At 43.0% G+C, this 27807-nt stretch overlaps 1 protein-coding gene across 4 annotated transcripts in view; it reads left to right on the forward strand.

The window, feature by feature from the left end:
* Window positions 1-888: 888 nt before the first annotated feature.
* The window catches only part of TBXAS1 (thromboxane A synthase 1), a 326045-nt gene continuing 299126 nt past the window's right edge, over window positions 889-27807 (forward strand). The window contains exons 1-2 of one of the 4 annotated variants that reach the window (XM_074940442.1): window positions 940-1026; window positions 21877-22039. In XM_074940442.1, coding sequence (XP_074796543.1) covers window positions 21942-22039 — 98 coding nt within the window. In that variant the 5' untranslated portion in view covers window positions 940-1026; window positions 21877-21941. Of the gene's footprint in view, window positions 1027-3697; window positions 3759-21876; window positions 22040-27807 lie in introns of those variants that run through there. The other 3 variants (XM_074940434.1, XM_074940460.1, XM_074940451.1) reach the window with 3 other exon arrangements.

Raw genomic sequence — 27807 nt, forward strand, 5'->3', positions numbered from 1 at the left:
AACAGTGCAGCCTCTTCCACGCAGCATTACTAGCTCTTGCAATTTTATCATGAGTCTCATGCTATTTGGTATTTTTGTTGATGTCTGAGCTTCTGAGTCACGTGATCACATAAGAATCTCAGCTTTTATTTTTCAAAGAAAGGAAGTTTTTAGACCCATGGTTGCAGACAAGTAGCTTCAACATGTGATCCTTAAAGGCACAAAAGCCAGAAGGCAAATAATAACAGACCAGAATTTTTTATGATGATTTTAAGCTAATCTTGTGATTTTTGGAAGTCCTCACTCATGACTTTTGGATGCATGGGGCTGCCACTATTGCACATGCTAATTTTAAACAGCTGAGCAGTAGACCCATTGATTTTTATGGGAGATAAAGTTGGACCTGTGTGTGTTTCCTGGACTGGGGCCTGATAGCATAACTAAGAAGACACCACTTAACTCATTAATGCATGGGAACATTAAGATGCAGTTGTCTTTTTAAAATTTTTTGCAATACCTGTTTACATTTAAAGAAAAAAAACACAAAAAGATGTCAACATTTTCCTGCAATGAATTTAAGGGTGAAATTATTTTGTAGTCTTGTAGTTTTTATACATGGGGGTGTGTGTGTGTGTGTGTTCAAATCCAATTCAACACGTTGCAACATGTTTCGATTTCTTCCACAAAGCAAACCATGACACCCTGCTCTCCAATTGCATTAGAATCAATCCTGAGATGTCACGGCCCCTGGCCCTTTTACTGACCCGGACGAGCGCTGCCTGTAGCGTGGGAACTACAATCCCCACAATCGTTTGTGCAAGGAACAGAGAAAAGGGGAGGAATGTGGTCTGCCGCAGGGGTTCTGGGAATGGTAGTTCTATTGCTGCTTCCCTTAGTTCTCAGCTGAGGGCAGATTTCCAAGCACCTGTCCCTTTGCAGGGAAGCTGAACTACATTTTCCACCACTCCCTTCGAGAATGTCACGATGCAGTTGCTTGATAACAAGCCAAACGGGAATTGATGAGAGCTACATGGGAGAGATTTAAAGGTAAGGTCATGCAAGGCTTTGCTGGGGTTGTAGCTCTCTTTGGTGGGTTTTGTATTGTGTTTTCTGGCTTAGAGCCTGTGACATTTCATTCAGTTTGGGCAATCATCTTATTTTGTTGGGGTGGGAGAATTCCTGCAGACGTAGCAGCTAGGTCACCTGTGGACCAGGGGGGTCACCTGCCTTGTGGCTCTGGTTAGGTGTGTAGCATGGTACCTCATATGCCTAGAGGTTGACAGTCATAAAATAAGAATTTGAGGGGAAAAGTCCACTCCCTATTGTGATGGCAAAGCTTGCTGTGGTGTGTCAGGGATCGATCCCACGAACTCTTGCTGAATTTAAGCTTTTGTGTTTGTTTTTTAAAAAAGCCTTTATCGCCCCAACCATAAGAAGCAGAAACATCCAAAGGTACTTGGAGTAAAGTGATGCAGCAGCGTCTGCCTACGTCTGTTGATGGTTCCAGTGCTGCCGCGGTCTCTGATAAGTTTGAGCAGTAGCCAAGATAAATTGTCAGGGCTGTTCGATACTGCTGCGGTTCAGAATCCTGTGGGCGGCAGCGAAACTCCCCAGAAACATGTCAGTTTTATGCAGATGCTGCTTGGGAAGGCTGAGCAGTAGCAGCAGAGGCAGTCAATGGAGAGAGGACAGGGGATGGTGCTGGGTGCTCGGTGACTGAGGCAGGAACAGTTAGTGAATGTTCCTGAAAATGTTGGCCTCTGACTAGTTGATGTCTAGGAAATTTTTCACGCTTTGATCATAGTTAACAGTTTATGCTCAAGGATCACAAATTGCTTTACACAAGGCATAAGTGCAGTACCACTGTAGTGCAGCCACCTTTGGGGTGAAGGACAGCAATCAATGGGCACACAGAACTATGCAGAACAGTGTGGTTAAAAGGGAAGATTTGGCTAGGGTTAGTGGGGCAAATCCCTACTCCTGTGAAAAATAGTATGGGATCATTAATGTCCTTGCAGAGAAGACAGGCTCTGATTATTAGTAAAGGTTATTAGTAAAGAATACACAGGATATTTTGACCTTGGTAGAACTAAGAACTATCTATCATCCTTTTAAACTGGGTGATAAAGCAGCTTCATTCTTAATCTCCAGAGAGGTGCCAAATACTGGAGGGGCTTTGACAATGAATTACAATCCAAGAATTGGAGCCTCTAGATCATTGAGGCACATATGGCTGGGACTTGTATACTTGACACAGTTACCAAAGATGTCTTGTGAGAAAGCAGAAGGCACAAAGCTTCAGGACTATCACCACTCATGAACTTCGAATTACTACAACATGAATAAAAGAACCAACACCAGCCTCCCCCTCTGCCCCAGCAAAACTCTGACAGACCTAAAATGAGGGACAAATGGCAGAGGTGTCAATAGAAAATTATGTGAGATTAAATTAATTCCCTGTGTGTAAAGTAATCCATGACCCGAAAAGAAGCCACACCAATGCTTAGAATTTGTGAGGTACTTCTCATGTTCAGAGTCCTTTATACACATCATAGTCTTGACATTTCTGATGTCTTAAATTATTTTCTGTATTAAACAGCAAAGTAGCATAAGGTTGGCGTGGGAAGTAGGTAAGATTGAGTTTTAAGTGCCTCATATACATTAAAGAAATATTGCCAAGGTAAGCAACACTAATAATAAAATATATGGGTAATGTTTGTCTACAAAGTCACAGTGTTTTGGGTGTTTCACTGCTTGTACATTGTCAAACACTATGTATGCCAATTCCATCCACCCAATCAATGGCAGTTTTAAGGCTAAACCATTTCAATTCCTGAAGCTCTGCTATGCTCAGCAGGCTACACACCAAAATAAGATAGCGAGGCAGCCAGAGCATTCATTTGATACTTACTTTGCTGAGTCCCTTTACCCTCATTATTGCACCTTTTTAAGGTGCCAGGAAAAAGCTATTCATGCTTGCAAGGCTTTTGCGTGTGTCACAGTGATTTAAAACAAGCTCTTTTCCCGGAAAAACTGGATAGCTTGAACATGAACAAATTTTCATCTGGGAGTACTAAATTTCACTACATGCCCTTCAGACAAACTTGGAGCCTGGTCCTACGGTCCTTACTCAGGTAAAACTGAAGCCAGTGAGAACCTTACTTGGGTAAGGAGAGCAGGATCTAATTCTCAAGCTTTGTCTATACTTTAAAAAAAAAAATCACCTGTTGCTGAACTGGAGCAAAACATGGCTTAATTGGGGTGTATAGATCAGGACAAACCATGTTAGCTGTACTTGTGGTTGACTCCTATTATCTACAATAGCTAGGTCTCCTACTGCAGCAGAGAAGGCTTAAATCAGCCGCTACCCAGTCTTCTTTAGGTCCTCTCCCCACCACCTCATTATTAAGCAAATCCTGAACTTTAGAAATGACGCAGGTTTTCTATTACCCAGTGTCTCAAAATACTTGTCTGAAAAGGCAGCTGTTTTTGCCAATGCATGTAAAAATCATAAAACATGTGGATAACTTTATTATGTAAGCCCGTGTTGGGTTGCTCTTACTACCTAGAGAAATGTCCCACTGTCACAGTTCAATTGATAACATATTAGCTTGCTTGTCTTTCACTTGACAAATGGATTGGAGCCTGTTTGTCATTAACATGCTTTAGCAACTACAGTAATTGGTTAACAAAGCTGTGTTCAGAAGCCTGGGTGGGGGTGGTTAGTAGTTAGAGACCAGGTCTGATATGCAAGAGGATCAATATGTTTGCTGTGACTGGTGAGTTGATTTTATTGTGTATATCTGCTTAAATTTATTTTTTTAATGCAACTTGAATTACATTTTTAAGTGAAGGGCTTGAACTGTATCCAAATAGCTAATTCTTATGATAAAAGAAGAGGATAAAGGATAACTTCTTGCCTTCTGTTGATCATGGAAATACAAGCCCTCTTCCTCAACCCTCCCCACACCCTCCTGTGTGTTTAAAATTAAGCACAAACGCATACACTAGTAAATTTCAACCACTGTTTATGTCCTGATTGTAATGTAAGAGACAAGACAAAGGGTTACTCGTTTCTCTCTGAACCCTTTCCTTCCCTCATTTGGAATGGTCGGTTTAGAGACTTTGCTCAGTGTAACCCTCACAGGAAAGAGTAATGTATACATCTGTATGTTGGAAGTGTAGAGAGATATATTATTCATACCTTGTCAATGTATACACTGGAAAACAAGCTGAATTTATAGTTGTTTTCCCTTTCCGCTAGTGCTGCTATAGTTAACTGTCTCAGTATTTCCATTATAAGCCCATGTTTTCTGAGGTGTATAACTGTCTTTAAAACAAAGAGTTCATTAATCTTATATCATAACAGAGAACATACAGTGTTGCATTTAGAAAACAGTTGTAACTGCATATGAAGGGGAGTAATCTCAGTGTACAAACATGCTCCAATAAAATTAACTAGCATTTTACATATTAAGGGGACAATGGCATTTTACACTTGAAATGATGCTCCTCTGTCAGAAATCTGAAACAGCATTACAAAGGTGGGTGGTGGTATTTCTTCCCCCCCCCCCCCCATTTACAGTTGACAGAGCTAAGGCACAAATAGGTGACTAAATACCTTTGGAAATCTGGCCCAGAGATATTAAATAATTAGCCTTGGATCAACCAGGAAACTGGTGGCAGTTAGGAATAAAGCTCAGCGCAAATTACACTTGCAGTCGCTTGCTGTAGCCATTAGACGCATTACCACTCCCAAGAACTATTCACCATTAATTCAGCTACATCTTAACTGGGGCAGAAGAGCCTAGTGTTTTGTTAGCAATAATTGATGCGGCAGAGCTGAAAGAGACAGGCTTTATTAAACGTACCATGAGACTGGTGTTCCATACTCCAGCTCTGCTCTTTCTCTCTATGTGGCTGCAGCCCCTCTGGTTACACCCCTGAGCCTCAGGTCTCTCACCAATATATACCCCTTCTGAAACCTGTCTTTCTCTGGTTCCACTCCTCTTTTTATATCTGGGAGCTCCTTTGCTGCTAATGTTTCTTTTCGACTTTTCTTTACCTTTGATTATATTCATATGTAAATAAAAGAACATAGGTAAATCCCTGACTCAGGCTGGCCAGAAGATGGTCTCCAGGAGGGTTCTAAATACTGAAATCTGTGCAAAGGGTCACCACCAATAAACAGTACTCTTCGAAGCAACCAGGGAAGCTGGTAAGGTGGGATCCACCAAAGGATTTAGGTGTTGCAGTGCTGAGCATCCCAGTGCCTAACTTTCAGGCACCTAGAAAATCACAGGAGTAATGTTGCATTCCAAAAAGTTGAGTGAAACACCTCGGCTCCCTGTACAATGAATGGGAAGAGATAGCAGTCTACAAATGTGGTCCACAAAAGCCAGCATGTTAAGTGGTTCACTGTCTAAGCTAGCCAGTAGGAGATGCTGACCAGAGGGGTGTGCCCTAAGCCTTTCCCCTCTGTCTGAGATAGGTGCCTAAGTCTGGGCTACAGGAAGGTGCCTATTTCCGCTAGCAATCCATGAATGGGAACCCATTGCCTGGAGTCAAGTGGCTTATGCACTTAAGGAGTGAGTTAAATCCCTGCCTGGCCCCACACAAAACATCAGGAGGAGCAGGTAGTGGTGCATACCTTTATAACCGTTATCCCAGAGGTTAGAGTACTCACCAGGGATGTAGGAGACCCAGGTTAAATTCCCCACCCTAAGGGGCGGGGGAATTGAACCTGTGTCTCCCACATCCAAGGTGAATGCTCTAACCTCTGGGCTAAAAGTTATAAGGTGGGCAGCAACACTATTACCACCACCATGTCCTCCTCCTGGATTCTGACTAGGGCCCAATCTGGTAGGAAGCTTCTAAGCATGCCTACCACGTTGGGTCCTGCAAGTGACTAAGGTGGCCGAACGTCTGTCTTTCCTGATTCGTGATTTGCTCTGGGGTGTAGGTGGGAGATAGGCATGTGGGTGCCTGGAGGGAGGCAGTGGTGTGCATGCCCAGTGGCAGAAATAAAGGGTCTATTGAACTTTTATTCTGAATTCTTAGGTGCTGAGTGAGTGTAGGCACCTGCAAGATTTGGCGGGAGTTTTGTGGATTGTAGTGGAGCCAAAACTGAGACTTAGGTGCCTAAATCTGGGGGGTCCAAGTGCCTAAGTACCTTCATGGATCCCATCCCTAATGGCTACTGCACCAGGAGGAAGGATGACTTCTATTTGCTGGGAAGCAGGGTTGGGTTAGGACTCTCTGGGCATGTCCACAATGGAACTGGTAGGTGTGATTTCCAGCTCAAGTAGACATACCTGTGCTAGTTCTGATAGCGCTAGTGCACTAAATGTGAGAGTCTCACATAATTACATGAGTCAAGGAGCTGGGGCTTTAGGAAAAACCCACCCAGATATCACAAGACTCACCATAAATGCCCGAGAGTTGGAAATGCTGCATTTGCTACTGTGTAATTTACATTTTCTTCTCTTTTTGGCACGTCCCCCGTCCCCTCCCATCCCTTACTCATGCACGTTGCCTCTGAATTGGGTCTACTCAGAATGAGCGCGAGGGAGCTGAAGGGAGTTCTATTTCGGTGTAGCTAGCACGCCAAGGAGCCAGAAAAATGGACTATAGCAAGAAAAGTATGTCAAATAAGCTAAAGTAGGCCACCCCTACTTTATTTGACATCTTCTGCTCCTCACTGTTTAAGCTATTACAACTGAGACTCCATTACATATTTGTAAGCGGGTTTCCATAGGCCTCAGGGAGTCTTAAGTCCCACCCAGCCAACACTTAATGCTTAACTCTATGTTCATGACATGCATGAGGTTCATCGAGTTAAGCACAGGTATAAGTATGGCAGGACCAGGGCCTAAGTAAGGGCATCCCAACTTACGGTACTTTTATGCGTTGCCTCTGTATGAAGGAGCTTATTCCCCATCCCCTTCTTATGGCAACTATATCTATTCTAATACAGAAAGTGGTGACTATTTTGTATTGTATATGCATGTCTGAAAGCTTGTGATGTCTACACATTGCACTCATTGTTTTTGAAGTATATACTGTGTGGGAGATTTTCAAAGGCACAAATAGCAGTTAGGTGCCTAATTTCCCTTGACTTCTGAGGGGAGTTAGGTCCCTATCTGCTACTTTGCCTTTGAAAATTTCCCCATATTTTTTTATTCACCAGTAGAACTTTTTAATGCAATAAGGAGTGACTTTTGTGGCCTCGTATAGACTCTAACTGGCTATTGTTAACAAGGCTTAAAAAAAAACAGTAATTGACAGCTTCCTGATTACACTTTACAGTTGAATGTAATCTTTTTGCAATAGCATTTCCTTTAAACATATACCTGTGGGATAATAGCATAACAGCATGCCACTGTGGTTTACATGCTTCTTGATCTTTAAAAAGTTCCTGCAGCAATAATATTAGACCAATGACTTCGTTAGATGCTTTCTCTGTTGCTGTTTTCTCTGCCAATCCACTCACCCATTTTAGCGTGTGCTGGTTGGATGGAAGTTCTAGAGCTGTCATTCCCCCTCTTTGGCTGGTGAATAGCAGCATGTTTGCATTATGTAGCCAATCATACATTCTTTCCCCACTTCACTCATGCTTTACCTCCGGTTGTGGCTGTTAGAATCACTGGGGTTAGATTCTTGGGCCCAGTTCTGCTGCCCTTATTCACATTGAATAATAATACTCATGTGAGCAGACCCATATATATCAATGGAACTTCTTGTGTGAGTATGTACTACATGGTATAAGGAAGGGTGACAGAACTGGGCCAAAGAATGGTCCTTGTATTCATCAAAGGCCCCAGACTCCCTGCCCTCCTTTTCATTCTGTGTTTTGCAGAGTTATAGGCTACTGAGGTTTTTTGTTGGTGTGTTTGCTCTTTCCAGGTACTTTGTAACTGCACTTTTATTTCCCAATTATTAATAACTTTCTGGTTGCCCTAGGCCTTGGTGATTCAGCCCATTTCCAGGATGTCAGTGTCAGGCTGCATGTGGCCAGTACCTGCAATCTCTTCCTCTTTTCAATGGGCTAATAAGCAATTGTGTTCTTCAGTTCAAGGTCTGATCAATTTTTCCCCCGCACAAGTAGAAACTGCTTGCAGATGACTGCACATTGTGATGCTAACATAAATTTCCTCCTATCAGTGCCCTGTGGCAATCTGTTCTAATCGGATTTTCCTCATCTATTCCTCTTGCCCCGCCCCTTTTATTCGCTCCTGTGACTGCTTTAGTTGAGGCACATGGAACTGTTTTTGTTGGGGGCACTGAACCGTATAAGAGTTTAGATTTCTATTGCTGGCAAACTCAAAAAACACAGGTACTTCGTCTGTGGAGTAGCGATCGTTATTGGTTAATTCTCTCTGAACCCACTGTCCTACTTTTAAGTAGGCTGCCTGCAGTTGCTCTCTAATGGAGTCCCTTCTGTTTGATACAGGGGAAGATTGTCAGTTTTTTAATTGTAATCTAGAGAGTTAAGGGAGGGATCATGTCACTATAAATATGAGATAGGTCTCTAAGTATTGCTAATCATTTGGGAAAAAAACAACTAGGGCACTATAGCTCCCTGGTCACTGGCTGCAGAACTGTTGGACAACCAGTACGACATGTCTTAAACTCAGGGCCAGCCTTACTCATGTACCTTAAGCCTGGATCCACAAAGGTATTTAAGCACCTAAAACTGGGGTTTAAGCACCTAAGTCCCATTGCTAGTCTCCACTGTGATCCACAAAACCCCCACTCAGCTGCTGTTGAACACTGTAGGGGCCTCAGCTCGCTTGGTGCCTAAGTTTTCAGGATGAAAGTTTCCTAAGTGTCTATGTTTCTGCCTCTGGGCATGCACGCTTCAGCCTCCCTCTAGCTGCCTGGAAGCCTAAGTCCTAGAGTGATCCATGAAGTGGGGGGAAATAAGTGGAAGAGTGCCTGTCAAGCCTGATCCAGTAGGCATGCTCGGGGGGGGGGGTCACCAACCAGCTGAGATCCTATTCAAAATCTGGCCATAGGAGGAGGTAGTGATGGTACTGCCCATCTTCTAACTTTTAGCTCTGGTTAGACGACTCGCCTGGTATGTGGGAGACCCAAATTCAATCCCCTGCTCTGCCTGAGAGGGAGAGGATTTGAATGGAGTCTATCACGCCTCTCAGAAGAGTGCTGTAATCGCTGAGCTGGGGAATAGTTTGTACTCATCCAGTCTCTCCTGTTGAAGCTGTTCCATGGTGTATAAATAGTCACTGCAGAAAGGGATCTGGATCCTGGGTCTTCTTCCAGGCTATAGAATCTTTCATTCTCTCTTTCTCTGGCCTGGTGAGTCTTTAAGTATTTATCCAAAGTGGAACAGCTTCAACAGGAAAGAGTGAGTTGAGTACAAAAGAATAGCGCAAGCATGTAGGGACAAAATCAGAAAAACTAGGGTACAAAAATGAGTTACACCGAGCAAGGGACGTAAAAGGGCATAAGAAGAGATTCTGTAAATACACTAGGAGCACGAGAAAGACAAAGGGAAAGTGTAGGTCCACTACTTATTAGCTCTCTGTCCCTGCTAACACATGACATCAAGAAGTGAGGTGTTGAATGCTTATTTTGTTTCCGTCTTTACTAAAAAGGTTAATTGTGAACAGATACTGAACACAATTAATATTAACATTAAGGAGGGAAGGAATGTAAGCCAGAACAGGGAAACACCAGGGTAAAGAATATTTAGATGTATTCCAGTTGGCAGGGCCTGATGAAATTAATCCTAGGGTACTTGAGGAATTAGCTGAAGCAATCTCAGAACTGTTAGCGATTATCTCTGAGAACTCATGGAGGACGGGTGAGGTCCCAGAGGACTGGAGAAGGGCAAACATAGCACCTACATTTCAAAAGGGGAACAAAGAGGACCCAGATCATTATAGATCAGTTAACCTGACTTCGGTGCCTAATAACATACTGGAACAGCATGGGGCACGGGTCACTTGCAGGAGGATTCTCTGCTTCTTGAAGTCTTTAAACCATGATTTGAGGACCTCAATAGCTCAGACATAGGTGAGAGGTTTATCTCAGGAGTGGGTGGATGGGATTCTGTGGCCTGCATTGTGCAGGAGGAGGGACTAGATGATCATAATGGTCCCTTCTGACCTTAATATCTATGACTATTAAACAATCAATTTGTAAGTACTTAGAGGATAATAGGGTTATAAGTAAAAGCCAACATGGATTTGTCAAGAACAAATCATGCCAAACCTGCCTAGCTTCCTTCTTTGACAGGGTTATTAGCCTAGGGGACAGAGGAGGAGCAGTAGATGTGATGTGATGTATCTTAATTTTAGTAAGGCTTTTGACACAGTCCCACATGACATTCTCATAAACAAACTAGGGAAGTGTGATCCTGATGAAATTACTATAAGGTGGATGTTCAGCTGACTGAAAAACCATAATCAAAGAGTAGTTATGATTGAAGTCAAACTGGGAGGACATAACTAGTGGGGTCCTGCACAGATTTGTCTTGGATATAGTACTAGTCAATATTTTTTATTATGGACTTGGATAATGGAGTAGAGAGTATGATTATAAAATTTGTGTATGACACCAAGCAGGGAGGGGTTGCAAGCACTTTGGAGGAATGGATTATAATTCAAAATTGTTGAATTTCATGTTGTTGATTTCAAACCAAAGACACACAAAAAGTACAACACTTAATAAGGAAAAATCCAATGCACAAGGCAAAATGGGGAAATAGCTGGCTAGGTGGTAGTACTGCTGAAAAGGATCTGGGGTTATAGTGGATCACAAATTGAATATGAGTCATCAATGTGATATACTTGCAAAAAAGGCTAATAAAATTCTGGAGTATATTAACCGGGGTGCTGTATGTAAGACACAGGAGGTAACTGTCCTGTTCTACTTGGCACTAGTGAGACTTCAGCTGGAGTTCTGTATCCAATTCTTGTCTCCACACTTTAGGAAAGAGATGTACAAATTGGAGAGAGTTCAGAGGATAGCAACAAAAATTATTAGAAAACTGACCTGTGAGGAAAGGTTAAAAATAGGGCATGTTTAGTCATGAGAAAAGAAGACTGAGGGGGACCTGATAGCCCTTTATATATTTGAAAACTGTTATTATAAAGAAGACAGTGATCAATTGTCTCCAAGTCCACTGAAGATAGGACAAGAATTAATGGGCTTAATTTGCAGAAAGGGAAATTTAGGTTAATATTAGGAAAACTTTTCAACAAAAAGGGTAGTTAAGATCTGGAATAGGCTTCCAAGAGAGATTGTGGAGTCCCTGTTGTTGGAGGTTTTTAAGAACAGGTTACACAAACACTTGTCAGGGGTGGTCTAGGTTTATACTTGGTCCTGCCTCAGCGCAGGGGCCTGGACTAGATGACCTCTGTGACAGATATCCAATCACATCCAATGTCTTTGGGGATGAATAGTTTATATATGATCTATTTCATGGGGAAGGGTATAGGGTTGCCAACTTTCTACTTGCACAAAACTGAACATCCTTGCCCTGCCCCCGCTCCTTCTCTGAGCCCCCACCCTCGCTCACTTCATCTCCCCCCCCCACACATCCCTCGCTCTCCCCACTCTCTCTGACTCATTTTCAGCGGGCTGGCTCAGGGGGTTGGGGTGTGGGGGGGGCTCTGGGCTGGGGCAGGGGGTTGGGGTCAGGGGGAGGTGTGAGGGCTCTGGCTGGTGTGCAGACTCTGGGGTGGGGATGAGGGGTTTGGGGTGCAGGAGGGTGCTCCGGGCTGGGATTGAGGGGTTCAGAGGGCAGGAGGAGGATCAGTACTGGGGCAGGGGGGTTGGGACGCGGGAGGGAGTCAGGGGTGCAGGCTCCAGGTGGCACTTACCTCAGGCAGCTCCTGGAAGCTGTGGCATGTCCCCGCTCTGGCTCCTATGCGGAAGTATGGTTAGGTGGCTCTGCGCGCTGCCCCATCCACAGGTGCTGCCCCATCCACAGCTCCCATTGGCCATGGTTCCCGGCCAAAGGGAGCTGTGGAACCGGTGCTTGCTGCAGGGGCAGCGTGCACAGCCCCCTGGCTGCCCCTACGCCTAGGAGCCAGAGGGGGTGACATGCCACTGCTTCTGTGAGCCGCATGGAGCCAGGGAAGTCAGGGAGCCTGCCTTAGCCCCGCTGTGCTACCAACCGGACTTTTAATGGCATAGTCAACAGTGCTGACCGGAGTCACCAGGGTCCCTTTTTGACCGGGCGTTTCAGTAAAAAACCAGACATCTGGCAAACTTAGAGGGTTACCACAGCTTCCACAGGAAGTAAAAACCGTGGGGGGTGATTAAGGTGAGTCACTGAGACTAAACAATAATGGAGAGGTACCACCCTGCCGGAGTGGTTGGCGTATACTAGTTCAAGTTGGGTTTTTGAGAGACTAGGAAAGGGCTTTTAGTATAAAGGGATGCATTTGAACTGATGCAAGGCCTTCTTTCTGATCCAACAAATTGACAGGACCTTCTGTACCAGGTGGGGGATGGGGAGTGCAACCCTTGCAGAAGGGTTGGCCATGTAAAGCCCCATAAGACTGATGGGTGACTCCGGGCATGTTGCTGTGTGTTTAAATCTGTTTATTTTTATTATGTTTGCTTCTGTAGTGCTTTTACCTTAGAAAAAGCTGTGTGGTAACTTGTAGCTGCTGTTCATAGCCCTCTGAGAGAAAACCAAGCAGAGGTATTGGCCTTTAGGTAGACTGTCTTGCTGGGGATATCACATTGTAAGGCAGGGAGCTGTGCAGCCTTAAACCCTCCAGTCAGAAGAGATTGAGTTCTGGGTCCCTGCCCAGAGACAGGTGACAGCTGACTGGGAACTCCTGCGGTGGTCCACAGAGGGAGAATGCAGGTGCTGTTACTGTGAAACTGTGACAACCTCTCGAGGTTTCTTCCAGCCCTACATTTCTATGATTGAGGGAAACTGCTTGAGAATATCCCACAGCTCAGTGGTTAGAACGCTTTCCTGGAAGAAGGAAGAACCTTGTTTAAATCCTCTTTTTCTCCCTCAGAAGGAAATTGAACCTGCATCTCCAACATCACAGGAGAGTGCTCTAACCACTGGGCTAAAAGTGGGTATCCCCAGCTCCTCCTTTTTGACCATTTTATGGGGAGTGGGGCAGGCTCTTAACTCATTCTCACAAGAAACAACTTAGGTACCTAAGACACCTGACTCCAGGAAAGGGGTTACTGGTTGTGGATCACAAGCAGGGATGGCCACCTCCCTGCCGCCTTGACTTAAAGGAGCAATGCTTACTTAGTATACACACTTCTCATTGGCATCTCTCATTGGCCAGCTTAGGTGGCTCCCTGCCTAGCACGCTGGTTTTTGTAGATCACATTCTAAGGCATCTGTTTTTTCCCCTGTCATTGTATAGGGAGCCTGGGTGCTTAACTCAGGCTTTGTGTGTCACAGTGTTGTTCCTATCATTTTCTGGGTGCCTAAAAGTTAGGCACTGTGACACGTAGGTTCCTTTCTGGATCCTGGCCTTACTCCTTTAGTAACTCAATTTACTCCAGTGGGACTTGTCCCATTATAAGACACTACTCAACATGAGCAAGGGTGTTGGGATCTGTGTGTGTGTGTGTGTGTGTGTGTGTGTTTTTTTTTAAACACAGGTTTTACATGGGTTGCCAGTGTGAGAAAGATAGGTTAGTAAACACAAACAGAGGTAAGGGTTCATAGGTTTTCTTTCTGTTCTTTAGATCTGTATTCCTCAGCTGAAGTACAGACAGGAAAATTCTTACAAATTTATAGGTTTTACTATAGACAGCAGAATAAAGATTGTGAATAATATCATCTCTGTCAAAAATTGACCTCAACATGGGATGTTGCCACAAGAGTTATAAATCAGTTCAATTAATTCAAGGTCTTATCACAATCTTGTTACAAAGGCAAACTTTTTTTATCCTAGTTCTATATTAGTCTGGGCAGGTGATTTTTGGTATCAACATGAAACTATAGATCCTTATGTATCTCTAGTCAAGTTTATGGGACACTGCTTTTGTCAGTTCAACAATTCTAAAGTAGGACTTTAGAAATGTAGGCAACTTACTTAATTATTGAAGAATGTCAATTGAGTTCAAATCTACCTTATCAACTCATACATGCTCAAAACTATCACATGTTAAACCAAATATAATATACAGGTAATTATTGTGAAGCTATTCTAATTTCTCTGGAATTTCACCAGTACTGTAAGCTCTTACATTACTTTAACCAAAGGTTCAAATAGTGGTAAGACCTTTAGCTTGCAAACCAATTCAAAGTTTCTTCCTCTTTCTGTGTAAGACACCGTTCGTTCTCTTGGCCACAAAATCTATATGGCTTCTAGTATGAACTCTGAAATAATCATGATTTCTCACAGCTAACTTGTTTGTAGGGAAGCAGTTTCCTCTTTCAAATAGTACTAGGCTTAGTTAATACAGTTAGTTTCTCCAGACTCTGTGCCTTCATTGGAGTTAGTGATTGAGTGGTTCCTGAACACCATGATCAGCTTCAATAATGGAATCCTACAGACAACTATTACAAGAAACCAACGGATCACCACACCTACGTCCACAGATCTAGTAACCACCCCAGACACACCAGGAAATCTGTTACCTACAGCCAGGCCCCAACCTTGTTAAGCTCTTGGTCAGAAGCAAGCTCCCCACAGACCAGGACACATCAACTCAAAGCAGCACCAGGCTCTGCCAAAGCAAAAACTGCTAGACGTATCTCCACTGTTGTGATGATCAATTGCCCCTCACAACACACCTGTCATAATCCATGGGGCTTGCACATGCCTATCACAACATGTGCTTATCTCATCCAGTGTATCAAATGCCCCAATAAAACTATATGGGTTGCTCACACAGAAAAATGATAAAGGACAAAACCACACTCTCACCCATGGGTGAACACTTTTCACAAAGTGATCACTCCATATCTAACCTCTCAGTCCTCATCCTCAAAGGAAACTTGCACAGCATCTTCAAAAGACAAGCCTGAGAACTTAAATTCATAACTCCACTGGATACTTTAAAAAGCCATGGACTTTACAGAGACATTAGTTTTATGGCTCATTCCAACAATTTGTAACACACCATGCTGACTACTAACTCTTCTTTGTCCTACTACTGCAGAGGTGTTATGGCCCACTTCATTTTAAGTAGTGTCCTACAACTTGTGGGAACCTCTTATGCTTAATTATCTGTCCCACCATAGATATGACACCCTGATTACCTTCTCCAGATCTGAAGAAGAGCTCTATGAACCTCAAAAGCCTGTCCCTTCCACCAGCAGAAGTTGTCCAATAAATTACCTCACCCACCTTGGCTCTCTTAGTGATTCAATGTAAGTTCTAGACAACTAAGACTAAATCTGTTAGTGAAGTATAAGCACACATTATACACTTTAGTCATTCGAAAGGCTTTAACTCTGATATGTACTTTCTGAGGAGCATTTGGCTTAATGTGAGCAGGTCACCACTTGGGTAAACAATTCATGTATAAAAGTGACTTTTGAAAGTGGCGTGAAAGTAGCTTCTCCAGCTCAGCTTCACAATTGCAGTGACTGGTTTCTCAAGATTGAGTGAATCACCTGAATGAACTTTAAGATGGAAGAGAGCTCTCCCACTGGCATAATAAATCCACCTTCATGAGAGGCGGTATCTATGTCAGTGGGAGAAGCTCTCCCACCGACATAGCGCTGTCCACACTAACGCTTAGGTTGGTGTAACTTGTGTCCCTCAGGAAGGTGGCTTATTTGCACCCCAGAGTGATGTAAGTTATAGTGAAGTAAGTGGTATGACAGATGTATTTCTATTCTTGTTCTGAATTTTTCAGCCCTCTCTCTAGGTAGAGGCTCTTATTGAACACTTAGTTCCTGGCAAGCTGGAGTGTAAAACTACCCTGCGCTAGCCTGGGGTGCACTAAATGTCCGTGCATACTCTGCTGCTGGGCACTGAAAGTTCCTTAGTGTGCTTTGATCTACTCCTATTTCAAAGTGTTGTGTGTGTCAGGTATGTGGCAGGCTAATGGAGGGTAGATTTACACCCCAGCTTGCTGCAAACCAAGTGTTTATGTAGAAAAGCCCAGAGTTAATAGGGTGCTTGTTAGCTACAAGACTTCAGTTGTTACGGAGCAGAGAGAGCTCTTGCTGCGCCGGCAATGGCAGTCTCGCTCACGCTCTCTCTCTCTTCTGTATATTTCAGCTTCAGGAAGCAACATGTTGAACAACAAAGGGCATTTTTTACATTTTCTGCTGGGTGGCATGGCCTTTCTTGGAAAAGCTCACTGGGCATGGGGGCAGGGCTGTCCTTACCCATATGCAAAGTATGCAGCTGCATAGGGCACCTGAAAATTTGGGGCACCAAATTTCCTGGTATCCTACGCAGCTGCATGCTGCTCCAGCCCCTGCTCCGCCTCTTCCCCATGTCCCCCACCCTTCTCCACCCCTTCCCCAAAGCTCCTGCCCCTGGTCGGGCCTGCCCTGCACTCACCGGGTGGCAGGAAATGGAGCGGCCCGGCCTGGCCCCAACACGCTCCGCTCCACCGGCTTGTGCTGGGGGGTAGTTTCCCCCCGCCCCCCAAGCCTGCTTCTGCCCCCTGAAGAGGCCTGGGGCCAGCCCCTCTCCTCCCTGTGGGGGGGCTGTGTAGGGCACCAAAATGGCTAGGGATGGCCCTGCGTAGGGAGGGTTGTTGGGGGGTGGGGGGCAGGCATGGCAATCAGAAAGTGACCTATGTTTCTGGCAAAGATTTTTACATGTTCCACCAGAACACAAGTTGTGTTCCTTCCCATCATCCAATGAGAAAACAAGGAGTCCCCTTTATGACTTTTATTAAATTGTCTGCAAAATTCCAGGTTCTTTGTGCAAGATATCTTGTGCCATCCCAGTTTGTGTAAGCCATGTTGGGTCATATGCTGAACGCGTGCTGGCTCAGCTCCAGCCAGCGACCTACCTCTGCAAATTACTTTTTTGTGGGCCCTGTACAGTGTGGTCGTCTGGTTGACTTTGCATAACTCCATGACCTTTCCAACAGTGCTTTTAGCAGTTTGCAGAAATGTCCATTTTGAAGTTAAGAAGAGTTTTTACGTTAAGTCTCTTTACAGCCATGGATGGTCCTGTCTATATTGCTGTATGATGAACAACTAAACAAAAATTCATTTCCTTGGTCAGTCACCAATGGGAGATAACAATTAATGCAATAAGATGAAACACACACTTCTCTACCAGTACTTGAATAATCCCGGTACCTCAGTGATAAAGTTAGTGGGATGGCTTCAAGTGTGAAACTCTCTGTGCAACTTCCAAGCACGCTGTTGATCAAGCTTTATGATCTTAGAACATTTTGGTTGGTTCATCTTAAAGATTTGCACTTCACATTAGCGTCTCAATATTCCACTTGACTACATCAGCTTCTTTATATATTAGGTACTTGTTTTGTATTATACACAAACACCTTTTTGTTAGATTAGTTGTATATATCTTATTGATCACATTTCTATTTAAAATAAACTGCATGGGCTGAACTATTTGCACTGGTTTGTGGTCAGGTTGCATATGCTACAAAATTTCCTTGAACTGAAGGGGTCTATTAAAGAATGCTTTAGATAGTTATCTCAGATAATGAAGCTTTTTAAATGTTAGTTGACACCTTTTTAGATTTCCTGTATCTAGCAACAAAATTATACCTTCTGAATTTATATAAAATAACATAGATAGTTCTACAGTGTGTCCATTACAAATGTATAGGCATAAAGCATATAAAATAGAAAGAAGGAATTTACTTCATAACTTAGCAAGAGTTTATGGTTAAACCAAGCTAGTTTAGCTTTTACGCAACCTATATACAGTATCCTGCCTATGAAAAACAGAAACAGTATGTGCTGTTTGATATGTTTTAAAAGCTTAGGCCTAAATTAGGCCAGGGATTCTCTGGCCTATGTCTTGAGATCTATAATATTGTTGTTAATTATTTATTCCATATTTTCTCTGTCATCACTACACCAATCTATGGCAAGCATTTTGAAGGTTTTCATCATGGTAGAATATTTATGCTGCATTCCAGTTTAGAAACTAGTTCTGTTGCAACTGTGTTCAAAAACTATTCCTGGTCATGTGGACAAGGCTTTAAAATCATTAACTCTTCCTGGAAATCTTTAGACTATTTTTTAGCTGAGGAACAGTTCAATTTCTAGTATTTGTCAGGCAATTTCTGTACTTCCTTGTTTTTTCTTTTCTTTTTCATTTTAAACACATATATGTAAACTGACTCTCTTGCTCTGTAGGATTTCAGCTGCTTCTGCAGTTCAGGCCAAATCCTGCCCTTTTCTCTACTTCAGTTCTGCTGCCGCTGGGTTCCTCTAACTATGTGATTCTGCTGCACGTTGAGAGTGAGAAGGGTCTGGATATGAAGCACCCAAGCATAGGTTTGTGTGGAACGGATCTGAGCTCTGTGGGTTCTCCCTGCTGTGGAGGGGAATGTGGGATGGAAGAAGATGCCTTAGTGATGAGCACAGTATAAATGTCAATAGATTGTGATCCTTGTGGGTCTACTTCCCCTGCCTGTCCCTGAATACAGGAGCTGCAATCTGAGTGGAGCCCTGCTGTGCCCTGACCTTGCAATAAGCAGCCCTCGAGTAGCTCTGCTCCCTGAGTGCAGAGGATTCCTTCCCCCTTCTACTTCCCCTCAACCTTCTCGGGCATTTGACTGAGAGGAATGGAACTTGCCCCTCTATGAAGTCACATACTCCTGACTGACATCATAGTACTTTTCATACCAACCAGATGTGGTGTCTCTCAGCAGAGGATTGTGAGTAGAGATGGGGGGGGGAAAAAAGTCTCCTATTAACTCTTCAATAAAGATGATGTTTCTCATGCAAATGACTCTTGTAATGAAGAGTTGAGGGAAGAAAAATACTGAAAACAGGCCCAATAAATAGAATGTTTCTCAAAGTTTTCCACAAGGCATCAGCTGGATCTTTGAGACAAAGTCTCTTTTGGGAAATTAGGCACTTGACTGTGGTATCACTGTAAATACCTCGTAGCGAATGGGCATGTGAGGCATGTTCCAGGTGAGTGTTGGGATTATTGTTGTATGATTTCCCCTCTATCTGGGTGAAGATGCCAAGTTAAAAACTTTAGCAAGAAACGGGTGCAGAGGTGTAAAAATGCGGTGCCCAACAACAGTCAAACTACTCGTTTATTCACTCTGTTCCAAATGGGATGCTGATTTGAAAATCCATTTTCCTTCATTATGTGTGTGTGTTTAAGACCCGTACATCCCATCCTCCTCCAGCATGATCCTGGAAAGTTCCATTGAGCTTCTAAAAATAATCAGGCAAGATCTGGGTCCAACTCTGTATTGACTGAACTCAACATGAGTTTTGCTGTTGCCTTCAGTGGGAGAAGCATCAGGCCTACTCTGGGCAACTGTATGCACTCTTTAACAAAGAAGTCAAAGTCAAAATATCTAATGTCTCACTCTCAAGATTTGTGACTAATCGTCCTCCCTTTTCGAGAAGCTTTTAAGAAATATTCCATATAACCTAAGGTCCAGCGAGATCAGTGCTGTTTGGGATCAGTGTGTGCCCAGTGATTAATCCTTTACGTCGCCAGTCTTGAATTGTGATGCAACTGTTCTCGGACAACTTGGCAACAGCAAACCAGCAGAGCTGCTATTGACCCAGAGTAGCATCTGGAAGCAATGGCATTATTAATACAATAAGCAAAGTTTTCTGTGAATTACTGTGCTACTCTGTGGAGCTGATGAGCTGGTTAACACCTTTTACTTATTTTGTGAGGCTCCAGCGCTGGAAAGGAATGAATGTACTTGTGAAGCACCGAGAACTGAAATAGCAGTGATTCAGTTATAGTCGAGCCAAATCTTCTTATAATTAAACTCTATTGTGTTAGAGATTTTTACTTTTTTGATACCTATATTATTAACCTCTCTGATAAGAGAAGGAAATGTAATACAGTGATATTGGAGAAGCCTCGCACATTACATCTAAGCTGTTATCTCAGGGGGCTGAATAAGAAGAAACTATTTTTCATCTTGTATGTTATGGGAATCTGATGAGCAGAATGTCTAATTCTTAAGGTTACTAGATATTTATAAACCTAGTTCTCTTTGGGAATAGTTTAATTTGCATAACTTTCAAATAGGTTGTGTGCAATATCTATTTTTTTCTTTAAATAACAACAAACTATGTTGGATGGCCCTAGCAACCAGGAATTTCATGGGTGGTGGAGGATGTATCTCACTTGAAAGTCACTTTTAACTATGGCTTAAACCATTTGTGATTTGAAATTCACTAGCATTTTGATAGCTTATATATAAGTAGCTGTGTGCCCATCATAGAGAGGCCCCCTTGCTGGATCATATTAAAGAAGTTCTGTATTAAAATCACAAATGAGTTTGATTCCCCATAGTTTAAATTCCAGGGTATTACTAATTAAGAGGTCTCTTGGTTTTTAGTACTGTTTCTCTCCCTCTATGTGTGAAACTTGCAAGCTGCTAATTGCATTAGTACATTCTAAGACAGAGTCTGTTCTCAAAGCAATTCACACAGAGAGAGACTCAAAGCAATACTCTGTAACAACAGAAACAGCACCCAGAGACTCCCCGCCCTTTTGTTGTATTAACAATTGTGATTAAAATAGAGATAGAGGATGTATGTGGATGGATGCTTGGTATGGATAATAACTGAATGATCAGGGAGGTGCCAGCCTAAGAATCCAGCGTCCATCGGCTGAAGAAGGCGTCAAGTGGAAATAACCAGAGGACCCCTGGAGGGCAGACTGGAATCCACCCAACAGCCTCAAGAATGGGAGAACCAAAGAACAAGATAACATCTAGCAGCACGGAGCCGTCGGGAATGTGCCATCTGCTGATTGATGCAGCAACAGCATGATGAAGCAATTCCCATAGACTGGCATAGGAAGAAATTCCTATAAAAATGGGCTCTAGAAAGTGAGAACTTTGGGGTCTGATTCTGCAAACCAACTTCCAGGAGCCTCAGATGTGCATCTGACGAGGCCCTGCTCCCTCCTCATGTCCAGGCCACCTGGCCAGTGGCTTGGCAAGAGCAACTCTAAGGCTGGTAACTATGATAACAACCTTGCAGAACCTGTGTGTGTGTGTGTGTGTGTGTGTATGAATGAATGTGTGAATAAATATGAGATTGAATGGAATGTTATAGCTATAACTAACTGCTTACTATGATTCTTTCTGTATTCACAATAAAAGTGGTATTTTGCCTTTTCCCCTTTAATAAGATCCGGCTGGTTTTTATTTTATTGGTATAACACCCTAGTTTCAACTCTGCTTGCTGTCTAATCTGAGATACCAAGGACTGAACTGGCAGGGAAGCAGAAATACCCTTTTGCTTCTTGAGATGGTCGTTCGAGTCGGGGGTGAGTCGTGTTAGAGGGACACTAGAGGATGTTTGCGCTGTTGTTGCTCCTCTCCTATGGACAGCCTATTTCCAGGGCTGCCTACTGAGCAACTTTCCCGTGCATCAGCAGTATGTTGCCAGATTGTTCACATTTTAAAGAAACTTTTCTATTTTTATTTCTATTTACAGAGCACAGTGGCTTCATTGAGGTGTTTTTTTTTTTTCAAATCTATTCCACATACACGTGATATATTTCCTCTTTTATTTTTCCCCCCCTCCTCATGCAAACCTGTGGGCCAACTCTGATGTCTCAAGAAGCAGCTATGTAAATATTTATTAATGCGACAGTCATCAAGGGGGAAAAAAGTTGCTTAATCCCATTACACAGGAAACCCTTAACTTCTGCCTTTCTCTGAGGGTACCGTCAGTGAGAACAGGAAAAGTTCACAATTAGAGCTGGTTTGACGGACTTTGGTTCCTGTTTCACTACAGACTGTCATTCATGTAACTGGCAGGTTTTATCTGTTATTGAGGAGACTTCCCCATCAACCTCAAGGCCAGCATTGTGTAGTGAAGGAAAATGGAGCTTGCAGATCTCTTGAAATTTCCCGTCATGGAAATCAATGGAACAACAGTAACAGTGGCTCTGCTGGTGATCCTCCTAATGTTACTCTGTTGGTAAGTGTATTCAGACTAATATGAGACCTATGTAATACTGAAAGCCAGCCAAAAAATTTGTGCCAGGAGTAGATTCTCCCAGCAGGAATTCAGCACCAGTGTATCCCCTCAATCAAAATGTCTTAGTGCTTCATTTTAAGAGGCTGGAGTGGAGGCAGATGCTGAGATTAAAATAATAAAATAGACACTTACTAGAAAGTCTTGTCAAATTTGTGAGATAATTTTGTCTTTTCTATAGGGTTTTTTTTTTTTTATTTTTGTTTTTTAAAATTTCCCTATTAAAGTCTTTAGGTTTTTGGAGTAATTTCTGTAGAACCCTATCAAATTTCATTTAATACCTCCTGGTTTCATCCCCATTAAGTTTCCATGTGAGAGATGTTGAAGGTGGTCAGATTTGAAAAGGAAAGAAGTATAGCAGGGGTTCTCAAACGGGGGGTCACAAGGTTATTACATGGGGGGGGGGGTCGCGAGCTGTCAGCCTTCACCCTAAAACCCGTTTTGGCTCCAGCATTTATAATGGTGTTAAATATATAAAAAAGTGTTTTTAATTTATAAGGGGGGGTTGCACTCAGAGGCTTGCTATGTGAAAGGGGTCACCAGTACAAAAGTTTGAGAATCACTGAAGTATAGTGTCACTTGCAGAGTCTCGGACCTTTCTCTCTCTTGATCTTACCCACACCCTTTGTTTGGCTTTTCAACTCAACCCTACCGACACCGTAAACGCTTCTTGAGTTCCCTTGCTTATTTTTTTTTATTTCTCACATTGAGTACATAGTAGACTGATAGTAGGGGATGGGGAGGGAGGCTTATAAAGTAGGAAAGAACTGGATTACAGTGGACAGAGAACCTTGCCTATGTGTGCTGATTATCTATTAGGCAAATTAGCAATAGTTTACGGGCCATCTCTGTTTTTACTACAGCTGTGCCTCAAATCCTCTCCACTCACCCCATCAACAGCCACTGTTCTTTGTTTCTGTGTGTCCAAGAAAGAGATTACTGGAAAATGTTAGGAAATCTAAACTAAATGCTGTCTTTAGACCACCTGCAAAGATCAAGATAAAACACAGTAATAACACCGTAGATGTGTCAATGAGAGATGCTCGCCTGCATGTGCTCTGATTCTTCAGTCTCTTAAGGCCTCGTCCATTTCCATTTAAGTCAAGGGGCCGGGGGGGGGGAGGGGGAAACTCGTGCTGACTTCAAAGGGAGTGAGGTTGGACCATAGGTGGTTTGGCAGAATGTATTGAATAGATATGTTGGTGATCCAGTTTGGTTTAAAATAATAATTGACCCAAACCACCTCTGAAAAGTTACAGTCCAACCCATCTGTTTTGTGGTCTGTTTTTTGAGATCCAGATAAATCGCACTGAGGATTCTTGCTGCAGCACACCCAATGTCCAGTGTGGATTGTGGTTTAAAAGCCATGATCTGGCCCAAAATCATTACTAAAGCAAAACTCCCATTGACGTCAATGGGGATCTTTGCCTGAGTCAGGAGTCCAGGATTGGGCCCACAGATTAGTTCATGCTGTTTAGACCATAGATCGCTTTCAGCTGCAAGGAGGGGAACCCCCACCCCCTACAATTTCAGGAGCTAGAAAAGGGGCTGGAGAGCCCCATTGGGGTGGGAGGTTGCAGGCAAAGCCACAATTACTGCTTCTTAACAAGCTTCCAAAAGTGCACAGTTCTGAGCAGTGCATGCATCTGCCGTCAGGTGTGCATTTCTTAATATAATAAATCTACATGCAGACCCAGTCAGGTGTATGCTTTTCAGGAGTCCATAACTCTCTGTTAAATCAAAAGCAATCATTTGTTCAGATTAAGTGAAGACACTAAGGGCTTGTCTACACTTCCTGGGGGATTGACAAGCGGCGATCGATGCATCAGCGATTGATTTAGTGGTTCTAGTGAAGACCCGCTAAACCGACCGCAGATCGCTCTTCCGTCGACTCCTATACTCCACTGGATCGAGAAGAGTAGGGGGAGTCGACGGGAGAGCGTCTCCCATTGACATCATGTAGTGTGGACCCTGTGGTAAGTAGGTCTAAGCTATTTCTATTTGAGTTACGCTATTCACGTAACTCAAATTGCGTAGCTTAGATCGAATTTCCCCTGTAGTGTAGACAAGGCCTATGTCCTGGGCAAAATTAATTGTTGGCATCAGTAGCCACAGAACTCTATTGACTTAATGAAGTCAATAGAATTGTTTCCTGTTTTGTCAGTCATGGCTTTGACCCCCAGCCTGTGCTGAACTTCAGCTTTCAAGCTTCATTTCTTTTGGGCATAGATTTGCTCAAAAGAGTGTAGTTAGAATTGTTTGAAGCAGAAAAAGGATTCACTACCTGTTGCAATTATAACTCTTGCTGCTGATCTGTGGAGATGTATTAATACAAGTTTAGATAATTAAAGGATACAGATGCCTAGGGACCATCATTTCAATGAAAAGACAGTGTGTTTCGCAAACTTCCCGTAGAATGTGTTGAGCAACCTATCCGAGCTGTCTTGTGAGAGTTCACCTTGCGGATATAATCTTTTCACCATCCATTTGTTGTTTATTCCAGTAAAATGTCATGATTCAAGCTGTAGGGTTAGTGGCTTGAAATCCGTCTGCAATCGTAAGAAGAGAAGTGGCTTCTGCTGGTGTTAGAAGCCTATCAACCTTTTCCAACCTAGCTGCTATTTATAAGGAGTTGTTAGGTCTGCTGTGTGTTACAAATACTCCTTCAGGGCTGAAACCTTGCAAGCAGGGAATTATTGAAAATAATACACATATGGTTGCTAATAGAAATGTGTCCATAATTCTAGAGAGCATTTACTCGCTACATTCATGTGGCATATGCCATTGTGCAGCTCCTTTGTAGTGTCCCTGCACATGGCTCTGATGGCACGAGCAATTAAGTAGTTAAGATGCCATGAATGTTTCCATTCTAACCCCCTATTTTCATTTGCTTGTAACTTTCTGAAATTTTCATTTTTCAGGCCTGGCCTCTGCCTAAAGGTTGCTTTTTATTTATTTGTTTAATTTTGAGTGAAAATTGTTCAGCCATTTTGCATGTAAGGAGTGGGAAATGATTGCAATGTATCTCAAACACCTCTTCAGCAGAAATGTATGATTTATGTTATAGTAATGCCTAGAGACCAGCCAAAATCAGGGCCCATTGTGCTAGGCACTATACAAAGAGAGGGTTAGAGTATGTCTGTTCTGGCATAGCAGCGTCACTGAAGTTATGCTGGCATAGCCCCATAATGTAGACAAATTCCCTTCCATTGGAATGGGCTGTGCCATCCCTGTAAGAACACCACCTCCCCGAGTGACAGCAGCTATGTTGATGGAAGCACTTTCCCATCAGTATAGCTGCATCTACCCTGGGGGTTATGTCAACGTAACTATGTCAGTCGGGGGGTGGTTTGTTTCATACCCCTGACCAACATTTTATACCCCTGACCCCTGTCGACCTAACTTTTAAATGTAGACCAGGCCTAAGAGACAACCCCGGCCTCCAAGAGCTTAAATCTAAATAAACAAGATAAAGAGAAGGTGGGGAGGAGAGGCAGGCAAACCATAGCTGTCAACTCTGAGGGGCTCAAGCATCCACTGAAAAAAAAAAAAAGGGGGGGGTGCTGAGCACCCCCTGGGCCTAATTAATCTTTTGCGGGCCCTGGCTCTTGGACCGTGTCCCTGCCCCCCAAGCCCCCTGCCCCCGCTTGGCTCCGCCCCCTGCTTGCATCGGGGGGTGGGGGCAGAGAGGCACACCCACCAGCAAAAACAAAAGTCAGCACTGGTGTGGCAAAGGGATATAAGAGTAGAATGAATAATGTGATGCTGGCAAATGTCATGTTCATTCTACAACTTTTAAAAAATCCTTTTTGGAGGTTTGTTAGGGGACTAAGTAAACAGGCAGCTGGGGAGGGGAGAAGACACTGGGGAAAAATTAGGAAAGGATGGAGGGCAGGTAGAGTCAGGCAGAAGTGGAGTGACTGTGAGGGAGGTAGGGCCAGGAGGGATTGGAGCAAGCAGCCAGTCAGCACATGGGGGTGACTGTCTAGAATAAAGGATTGATGCCCTCACCAGTGCCTGGTGGTCTTTGCTGTAACAGCTGCTGCATGGAAGTAACCCTCAACGAGGGGAGCTGCCTTGAGTCTTCTGAAGAAAATTGTTTTAGGTTTCACCGAGTTATGACCCTTTGAAAATCACACTCTACCCACTCATGGTACATATCTCTCCCCCCACCCTTTTTAAACAGAAGGGTCCCAAAATGCACAGGTCCAATGTAAAACCTTTATCTCATTATGAAAGTACTTTGCTTTTTTTTTTTTTTTTTTTTTTTTAAATTAAGTGGATAACATTTATAGTGGCTATCATCTGTTACTATTTTTGTCCTTCATTTAGAAACCTGTGTTTTTAAACTGATTAAATCTTTACAGTTTTACAAAATACAAAAAGGACTAGTTTGGCCACATTTTCAGTGTTTATTCAGCAAGTTGGGTGCAGAATTCTGTTGAAAACCTGGCCAAATGTCACAGAATGCTGCTGGGTGTTGAGCACTCTTGAAAAATCTGTCCTCATCTTCCCCCTCCATTTCTCTGATAACCAAAATGAATACTCTGGTGAATTACTGTCTTTTTTTTTGTTCTGTGTTTGCACAACACCTAGCACAATAGGGTCCTGATCTATGACAAAGGCTCAAATAATTAATCCTAGTAATTTATCAGAAAAGTTCCTCCTAAGCAGACTTTCCTCTTCCAACTCCCAATGTGGAAACTAGCAGTCTATTCACTTAACCTTCCTGTGGCTGAGTTTCCTCATCTTCAAAATGGGGATAATAATATCTCAAAGGCTTAATTAGTATCTGCAGAGCTCTTTGATATGCTACAGTGAAAGATGCTATATTATAGCTGTGCAAAGTATTATTATTCATTTTCATTTTAACTAGATGCTGAGTTGGGTCTCCCATGCTTGGCTGTGGGTGCAAACATTATTTTGTGGCTTTCCTTTTGCTGTCTGTGAAACTGTTGATAAAAGGAAAGCAGGAACTCCTTTTTCTTTGAAAGTTTAATGTACCATAAGCTTTACATTATGAAGACACTGTCACAGCTCTCTGACGCATGTGTTCAAACTAGATTTTCAACTGCTTGTCTAAACAAACCTGATTTTTTTAGAAAATTGGAAGGTGAAGGGGAGGTGTGTTTGTGTGTGTGTGAGAGAGAGACACACACGCATTTCTCATTGCACGCTTAGCTTTTACCCATTGTGAAACAGGCACTTATGATGTCCTTGCCTGGTGCTGCAAAGCCAAATCATTCAAAAGGCATCAGTTTTACATTTAAAATTGTTTATTGCTTGCATGATACCTAGAGGCGCTGATCAGAGATCTGGTCTTGGTAATGTCCACACATGTAATAAAAAGACAATCCCTTCCCCAAAGAGCTTACAGTTTGTATAAATTAGGGAAGAATTGGAACTAGAACAGTTCTTTTAAACCCCCTCTGCCCCTGAATTTTAGGAGTTTGGATAAAGTTGAGAGATGGATCAGCAACTAAACCTTGGTCTGGATTTGAATCAGAGTTCACAGCTGAAACCCATCTCTAACTGACCGATTTAGAACACTCAGACTTTGGGACAGCTTGGTTTCAGATATTTCAGCCACTTAATGTTGGGAATGTTTAGATCTGGGGTTTTGGTGAGGTCCCAGAGAATACAGATTTAAAAAAAAAAAGACTCAAATCCAAGCCCTAGTTTTGCAAAACCAAAACCCAGATGACAAAACT

This window comes from Natator depressus, chromosome 1 (genome assembly GCF_965152275.1).
Source record: "Natator depressus isolate rNatDep1 chromosome 1, rNatDep2.hap1, whole genome shotgun sequence".
NCBI classification, from domain to species: domain Eukaryota; kingdom Metazoa; phylum Chordata; order Testudines; family Cheloniidae; genus Natator; species Natator depressus.